This window comes from Falco peregrinus, chromosome 13 (assembly GCF_023634155.1).
Source record: "Falco peregrinus isolate bFalPer1 chromosome 13, bFalPer1.pri, whole genome shotgun sequence".
Lineage (NCBI taxonomy): Eukaryota > Metazoa > Chordata > Aves > Falconiformes > Falconidae > Falco > Falco peregrinus.
This window is the reverse complement of record NC_073733.1, coordinates 21,881,256-21,890,449: the sequence shown is the minus strand read 5'-3', so window position 1 is coordinate 21,890,449 and position 9,194 is coordinate 21,881,256. Positions and strand designations below refer to the sequence as shown.

General features: G+C 40.0%; 1 protein-coding gene across 8 annotated transcripts in view; it reads right to left on the bottom strand.

Annotated features, from left to right (window-relative positions):
- Positions 1-1,822: 1,822 nt before the first annotated feature.
- HDX (highly divergent homeobox) overlaps positions 1,823-9,194 on the bottom strand; it is a 49,216-nt gene continuing 41,844 nt past the window's right edge. For 6 of the 8 annotated variants that reach the window (XM_055818073.1, XM_055818072.1, XM_055818070.1 and 3 more), the window contains 4 exons: positions 8,750-8,829; positions 5,836-5,919; positions 3,090-3,212; positions 1,823-2,470 (listed from right to left, as the gene is read on the bottom strand). In XM_055818073.1, coding sequence (XP_055674048.1) covers positions 2,345-2,470; positions 3,090-3,212; positions 5,836-5,919; positions 8,750-8,829 — 413 coding nt within the window. In that variant the 3' untranslated portion in view covers positions 1,823-2,344. The other 2 variants (XM_055818077.1, XM_055818076.1) reach the window with 2 other exon arrangements.

Below are 9,194 nucleotides of genomic sequence, written 5' to 3'. Positions count from 1 at the left end.
AACAACATGCCCACAGGGATGGTGTGGGTGTTGACTGCAGCTAGAGTTTCAGCTGCACATCCTAAAGAGGATTCCAGCTTCCTTGAGAAAAGGGACTTACATAATTGCTTGAATCCAGGAGTTCATTCAAAATTAATTCCTTTGATTTGTCTGGCATATGAAATAGAAGACATAGCAAAATATGAATCATGAAAAGTTTTTTCATCATGAAAATCGATGAAAGTTTTTCTTGTATAAAGGTGGATTACTTAACTGACCATGAAATCAAGTATCCTGCCTGTTGTCATGGGAATTTGGAGTGGAAAAAGGAGGAAAATAGGGTCCAAATAGTGGCAAATCACAGTACTATTTTTTTTTTATTTCAGCAAAGCTCACAGAAAACAAGAGGTTTCATTGTCAGTAGCACAGACTTCCTATCTAGAGAACAGTTAACAGAAAGCATTGTTAACCCAGTATAGAAAAGCTTTATGAACGATTTTTTCAGAGTGAGCAGAATTACAGTTGAGCTCTATCTTACATTTGAAGGGTAGTACTGTGATCTTTGCTCACAAACTTTAATTAATTTTAGATTGGTGGTCATTTCAACAGCTCCTCCTTTGACTAAGGCTGTTAAGGATGTGTCTGCCAGCGAGGATGTGACCTTTCAGCTCAGGCAGCGGAAGGATGAGTAACCTACCACTTACGTCCTGGTTACACGGAGCACCTTGCCTCTCTCCTGGGATTCCACGCTGAGTTTTAATGCCTAAACTCAGATACAGGCCCAACAGCTTGCTTTTGTGGGCTTACTCTGTAGAATAGGCGGAAAGAGGTCTTTTGGGAGCTAACTAAATCGTATAGTAGTCAGAACTGTGACAGTGCTTTGTTTTTTAAAACAGCTTTTAAAACTGCCACTCTCCTTTATGCAGTCGGCGTTTAACAGTATTGCTAAAAGCTGCCTGTGCCCAAGGACAACACAGAGACAGAAAGAAACCTGAAAGAGCAGAGCTCACTACTGACACTTAAAAAATAATATCTGTATAAGTGATCAGGGAGGAACAGAGCAGACTGAGAGAAACCTAGAATCAGGAGTTAATCCCAGTATTGGAGGAAAAAAAAAAAAAAGGGGTGTTACTTCCCCAACACAGGAGTTTGAGCTACACCTTGGATCTGCCACTGGAATTAAGGGGCTTACTTACTGTGCTGTATGAGTAAGGATTCACCAGAGTAAATTGTTATTTGGCATAAAATTGAGAGATCAGGCTTTTTACCAGACTGTGAAAGTATCTGTTTCAAAAATGCTTGCTGAGGAATATTCAGATTAGAAGTTATAGAGCATCAATAATATGGGCATGCACCTACATGCCCTACTAAATTTATCTGAATGTATCTGCACATCCATTTAATCAGATGAGTACAGGGATTCAATGTCTGTGACAGCTGGAAAAGAAGAAATTCATTTCAGCCACTGCCTGCAATCAAGCTCGCAGTTTAGAAATGGCACCTAGCAGTTGCTTTTATCAGCGTCTTGATAAAAGGGAGCAAAGTTTGTGGAAAAATACCTAACAGAACTTTAGCATTCAGACTTTGACAAATAAAAACTGTAACTACATTCATAAACCCCTAAAACAGCACTGTAAACATCTAATCCCATTGCTACTGTGAGAGTATCAGAAAGTCGTGTTCTGCAGCTATCAGGTTTCCCATATCCATCTAATTTGTTACACCACTTATGACTGCTTGTTTACATTAATAATTTATTGACGATAATTCAAAATTTTCAGTTAGCCTTTCAGAGATTTTTCAGCTATTTTGGTCAGAAAATGGAAGATGCAACAATTGGAAGTCACATAATGAAAAACACTTCAGTTTAATTTTTCAGATTTTCAAAAGGGTTCAAGCACAACTCGTAACAAGCCCGTTATTCTATTTGGATCTCCAATTTTTAGTCCACCTACCTGAGTAAAAATGGGGAAAAAAAATAATCAACAGGACTGGTGAGCAAGCGACTCTGAAGAATGAGCTGTTTGTGTAACAGGACATTTGTTTTCCGCTCTTGGATCCCTGCTCAAAAAGCCTTTGCTACAGAGCAAGAGTTATTCTGGAAAGTCAGAAGTTATCCTAATCAAGGCCAAACTGCTAAAAGTGAAACCTTTCCTCACACAGGTCTTTCATTTACCAAAAACAACATTCAAAATTTCTTGACAGTGCAAACTGTAGCCATGACCTACTACAGTCATCCTTCAGGAAAGTCTACTTCACCTTGGGCTTTCTTTTTTGGACTGAAGAACACAGGATAGCAAATGCCGTTCTCTTGAAACCTACACGTTACGTGGGGTTTCTTTTTTTGTCAGTTAAAAAAAAAAATTCACAAACTGTCTGAGGCATTTTTCTCAGATAAAGACGACAAGCTGAATGAGGTATCATCAGGCTCTGGGGATGCATGATTGAAATCCATTTCTTCTAATTCAGGAGGTAAGTCTGAGAGCAGTGCCTGTAAGTAAAAAACATTACAATATGGTATTAGGTATATGTTTTATGTCAGCATTCATGTATCTTTTAAACATATAGTGAAAAAAACTTTGTTGAGCTTTGCAGTCAACGTTGGTATTGGATGCGTTAATAAAAATCAAAGAGGTGAGTATTGATAGATATTGAAAGGAAAAACATTGTCCGAGCTGACATTATCTGAAAGACAAAAGGAAAACAATAAAAGCAACGAAACCTCTTCCTAAATAAAGCACAAAATGTTACCTACACAAGCCATGACCCAACCAAGCATTAAAAGAACTGCTATGTATTAGATGGGTGCAGCGCAGCTGAAGCAGCCTGACTTTTTTCCCTGGATCTCACAACAGACAAATCCCAGTCCCTTGGCATACACTGGTGGTCCCTTTGTAAAAGTAACACTTCTTTTGTCTATGTCACTGCTTGCGTAGATTGCAAGATCTTCCTTTCATTTAAAGTTCAGCTTTACTTTGTCTGTAAGATGTTCAGCACAACGCTGCCTTAATCATAATTTGAGCCTCTGGGCATTATGGAATAAAACCAAGGGAGTGAGAGAACAAAAATGACAAATGCCTTTTGTTATTAAAACCCACATCAAGACTTACCTGCTGCTGCTCTTTATCATCTGATTTAATAGCAAGTATCAAACTCCGAGTAAACGTCTGTAGTTCAAAATACTTCTGTTTGTGGTTCTCCAACTCAGTCTCAATGAATCTGACTTCTTCATTCTGTGGGGGGAAATTACATAAAGGTCTGGAAATTATAAACAGCACTGCATCTTTTTAATGACACCGAAACATACTTGTGTTAAATCTCAACATTTTTAGTGAAAATGAGTAAAGATGTGTTTCTGATGATTCCTGCCAAAACCCAAATTAAGTACAGCCAAAAGATCTATAGTTTCAGAATTACAGGACAATGCACACAGACTTTGGGCACAATCATAAGCCCCTGATGGACACCCAGCAGTGTCACACTAACCCTGCGAATGCGTATGCCATTTTATTTCTCATTATCCTCCACCCGGCACGTGACAGCTAACCATGTTACAGGCAGACAAGGCATTTCAGAATTACTGACATCATTTAAGCATTAATGACTTGGGCCAAAAGTTTACATGAACCTTTTAAAGAAGCACTTTTTTATTTTATAAGGATGACCTCTAAAGCCATTTTAAAATAAAGAAAAACAAAGCCCAGGCTTCTTCCCAGAAGAAGTGATCTTGAAAGGTCAGGGTGACTGTGAGAAGAGACAGAAACTAAATTCCTTTGTGTCAAGTCTCCTGCTGTAATAAAACCTAGGGAAAATAACTTGAAAATTCCTCAAAGCTACCACAAATTAAAATATAACATCCTCTAGTGCAGCTGAGTTTGACACATTTCATGAAGTATTACCTCACCAGCCTCCAAGATCTCTCGGGTTACAGAATAAATAGGACTGTATTTACAAAGTGGAGAAATATCAATAATGTGCATGCTGTGGCTAAAAAGGCATTTTCCCAACCTTTGCATAAATACATATTACTGTACTTTTTATATCACTTAATATAAAAATAACAAACAATAAAAAAATTCAGCTAAGTACTTCAGCTTATTCCAAGTAACTCTTCTCCTTCAAACTTATTAACTGATTGGTGTGCAAGATCAAAATGCTAAACCCGTTGATCAGTGCAGAGCTAAAATTAATTTTCTGTGGTTATTTACCTTTGCAAAGATCATGTAACCTAAATAAACAGTTTGCTTTTCAAGACCAAAGTCATTGTGCATTTTTGCAAAAGGTGTCTGCACAATATAACCAAGTGTGCACCTTCGGTAAGATAATAATGAAAAACATACACACAGAGAAACTGTTAGTAACACACAATACATATAGAAAGTAAGCGTTTAGGTTCGCAGGTAATTAAGTGCAGCCTTCACCGAGGGATAGCAGAGGCAAGGAAAAACCTGCCCTCGCTTATGCAACCATATGATTAATTAGGTTGGCAGTTTTGCTTACAATATGTTCCTTGATGGCTGGTTTTGGTGGCAGCAAATAATTACATGAGCAAAATTAAACAGTGAATTTATAAGCTGACATACTGTTTTAATGATGAAGATATATGTATATTTTTAAGACATCGAACTATGCTCTGATCTTCATGATTACATTTGCTGGACTGGCCGTAACTCAACTTTAGCTGATACGAAAGGATGAGACCATGTGATGAACTGGAAACCTTTAAAAATGGTGGTTGTTTTGGTTTTTTTTCCCCCCACAAAATTCACATTTCTTCAGCCAAAACATTGTTCACCATACTGTTTCAGGTTGTAACAGCCCTGAGAACGAGAGAAAAATATCTGGGCTGCGATTTTTAAGCTTTCGTATATTAGCGGAATTAATTTCTTTCAGATGGAAACTCAGAAGCTGCCTATTTAGCAATGGATTTTGCCCAGCCAAAGAAGGGATTCAAATTTACACAGAACACACAGAGGCACAAAGACTAATCACTAATGTCAAGCAACAAACCAACAAACAAGGTTCCGTAGGGCATGCTGTCACAACAAGCCTTTCGCTGTGGTGACAGGTGACATTAAGAAAAGGTCATTCCCTCTCCATATTCATTCTCTACTGCCCTTACCAGGAAAACACTGCTTGAAGGAGTAATTTTTATTCTGAAAAGATGATCTATTTATTATTTTGGTAATTGATTATCATTACTAGGAGATACCTGTTTTCTAAGCAGAAAAAAAATCAGCTACATACATAAACCCATGGTGGACACACAACACAGAACCGTGGCAACCCTTAGGAGAGCAGCGACGCACGCGCAACCTTTACCATTTGGCAGAGGACAGCAGCTGTCAGGTATCCAACTGTTTTTCCTCCCTCGCACAACTACCGCTTCCAGACATGTTCTGCACCACATTGACAGGATGACTTCTCCTCAGATCCCCCCATTTTATTAGAGGATTCCAGCGGTTCTGTCCCATTCTGGAGCTGGCAGCATCACACTGCATGCACACGCCTGCTGCAGCACTCCCAGAGAACGATGCTCCCACCAAAAACCCCGTGCTGGTTTAGAGGCTAAATGAGTTGCTTTGTCTGGGACACGTGGTGGGAGCTGCGGATGGCTACAGCTAAAGTCATGGAACAGCTCTGTAGAAATGGGATTTTTCCTGCTTCCCTCTGGGTTGAAATACGGGTAATCTGGCTGCAACTGGGACGAGATGTGACTGAGGGGATGACGAGCAGTACCACGGCAAAAGCAGAGCAGCTGCAGGCTCCCACATGCCTCTGCTGAACTCCTTGGATACACCCATCTGAACTTTCTGTGGACTATCCTGCTTAACATTATATAGCCTAATTACTCACCTTATAATCCAACAGAGAACTCATTTGGTCCACTTCAGAATTACTTATCATATCACTTTCTTCATCATCTATAATTTCTATTTTCTGAAAAAGAAAAAGTTCATTCCAAATATTCGAATGCATAGATTGGACAAGCAAACAACAATCCGTATCTCAAACTGGTGTGAAAGGATGGAGATAATAGGACCTTTTGCTTGCTCATGACAAATTCAGAGCTGTGTAGCCCCCATTAGATGGCAATCATGCACCTCAGCCACAAGATCCGGGAAGAATCCAAACTGAAATGGGTGCTCAGAGCTGCTGCCGTGGTGACTCCGGCTGTTTACAGAGGAGGAGCTGTATGTCACCAGGCTTTTGGCGTTAAGTCGCATATTCTACCTCACTGCAGCCTGCGCAAGCCCGCATTTTATTCTGCAAGGCTTTCGTTGAAGACCTCCTGCTGAGTGAGGAAGGTTATGAAAGTTTATTCCTGTGGAGCAAACCAGACGTTATGGCAAGTGACAGGCAAGCCCTAAGTGACCTACTTCTTGCCTACAAAAAGCGAAGAGTCTCCTTTGGCCTCCTTTGGCCACAGTGCATGTCAAACGCCCTGAACAGGAGAGGACGTTGATACAAAGGACAGTGCCCGATGCATACACATGGACGTTTCCACTTCATGCACAAAAATTCCTGGGAGTTTTTCAGGAATCTTCAGAAGCCCAATCTAAAGTACAATGTGAAAGGCCAAGCTTAACGCTGTTTAGAACTCAGAAGTACATTCCAATTGTATCTCAAGTTTTAAAAGATGCACTTTTACATTATCTATCACTTGCATGTTGTTTTTTCTTCCCAACAGAAAAACTTCTTGTGTAAGAAAAACACGGTAAAAGGTTATTTCAATAGGAGAAAACAGAAAATGTACGCATTTTTAGTGCGCCTATGAGATTTTAATTTTTATTCCTATCTAAACTAGATCTGACACAGAATGAATTTGAATTAGACAGTGATAAGGATGGCATTTTTGAACCAGAACTCAGAAGGATGACTGCGCAGGTGAAACTTTAAATTTCACTGTATTTTTGAGAAGGAAGCAGTGGTAGTGTGAGAAGAGTGGCTTGGGTTTTTTTACTATTTTTCATTGTTTTGACAGTGGTAAACATTTATGAGACTGTATATAATAAGTTAAAGCACTTTTACGATGTTTTTTTAGTGTACTGTTTCATGCAGTGCAGGCAGGGTATAGTACACTTCGATGGTCAGTCCCTGCGGGGCTGTCTTAGAGGGAGCTCCTTCTCTGCAGGGTGTGCGTCCCGTCTGCCTGCAGACCAGGCGGCGGGGATTTCCTTCTAATTACCAAGGAGAAACCCTCCAAGAGAGGTGACCAGTCGCTCACTAGTGCTATCCCCCAAGCTCACGGGGCCGTTCTGAAGGTAGGGGGGGCAAACAGCGTCTGACAGCCCAGCTGAAGCAATACCTTTCAAAGGCTTAACGTCGCACAGATCTGCTGCTACATTGTACCCTCAGCAACACTGTGGTTCAAATATTTCTGGTTTTAGGTTCAGCTTGAGGAAAGAGTCTCTAAATAAATGCCAAACATTCACACTATCTTCCTTATATGATAGTAGGGGAAAGAGCACATTAGAATTTTAAATAGGAAAACTGTATCTCTTATGCAAGTCCAGTATATGTTAGTCCAATTTTAACTGCACATTTTACCAATTTTGCTACAGTGTTTTCAGAATAGAGTATGAAAAAAGTCCTCCTCTTCTCCCCCTGTCTCTTATCATATCAAATACTATAACGCGGGGGTGCAGGTAGACTGGAGAACTGACTCTTCAGACACCGTCTTTGCAAACCTTTTACTTTGTCATTTCACATTCTGCATCTCCACGGTAAACCCATGAGCCTGAAACAGAGCGACTGTATCTAAGGTCACAGCAGGCCATTACAGTAAACAGAAAGGAGAAAGGCAGCTGCTTCTATTCAGGCAACCACAGAAAACACAGCCGTGGGATTTCAGTTTACACAAAAGATCATCATATATTAACAGAAGAAAGAAAATGTTCTCTCCTCTCCCTATACATCTTTAGAGGGAAGGAAACGTCCAGTTCGCTCTCCCACTTCAGGTTCTGTGTGACAAACGTAACACAACCGGTCTTGCCACGTTCTGAGCTCCTGTCGCTTGATCTCTGACTGCAATAAGAGCGCAACTGGGAACTAGAACCACCATCTGTTCATTCTGCAGATAACTTTTAAGATAAAAATTACCCTACCACTTGGGGTCTTCTCTCCTCTTCCTCCTCTCCTTTCTTCTAATGTGAGAGAAGGCAGGCTAAACAAAGGGGACATATTGCATTATTTCCCATGACTCCTCCCTGTCTTTCCTTCCTTTTCTCACTGCAGTCAATTAAACTCAGCAAACAACTGTGTGTGACTCAACGTGAATGCAAGCGAGAACACAAGAAACATCTAAATAACGCCCTGTCGCGGGTATGGGAATGAGGAGTGCACACCCACCCCAGCCTGATCGCACGAGTTCAAGGTTGGCTATGGAGAGGAAGCGCTAGAGATACCTGACCTTATTAAAGCTACAGAAAAGCATTTTCAGTTATTATTCTGGGGTTTTTATTCTTACTGGTTTACTACACTAGGTACTTGTACAGCACTACCCAAGCATTGGGCTTTGCACTCCAGAAAAAGAGCACTGGATTGTTGTAATGCAGAAAAAGGCATATAATTCAGTTTCTACTTAATGCCCATAGCTCTGTGTTTTGGTACTTTGAGTACAGTTTCTTTTAGTGCTCAACCAATTAGGAAGGACCCTTAGCACACTCAACTGAAGTTTTCACCTAGTGCAAAACACTAGTGTTGGACAGCAGCCTCAGCATTAGCAATTAAGGAGGTCACGTTGGTGGAAAAGGAAAGGCATACATACCACATTATCAGTAGATACTGGATTCTGGTCATCATCTTTCTGACCGATTTCTTCATTTTGAAGAGCTTCATTTGTCTCTTCTGCAGAAATAAATCAATTTTTCGGATTTCATTCAAATTTTATGCTAAAGGAACATTAATAAGTCTTTACCGCTAAATATGTCACATCTGCTAGATACATAAGCAAAATCGTATTATCGATGTCTACTCATAAAAAATACTGTATGTCTTATTAAAAAAGAAATCATAACACAAGTATTTCAGGCCAACTGCTACCTGAAACAACAGGAAAACCATCAGTTACCCTCTTGCCATGTACCCAAACTTTCCTATTTTTAGGTTCAGATTGGAATATTCAAAAGTGATGAATAGTTTCACATCAGAGGGGCGCAGAACTTTTTTTTTTATTATTATTAAAATACCTTACTACATGAAAAATCCCACAT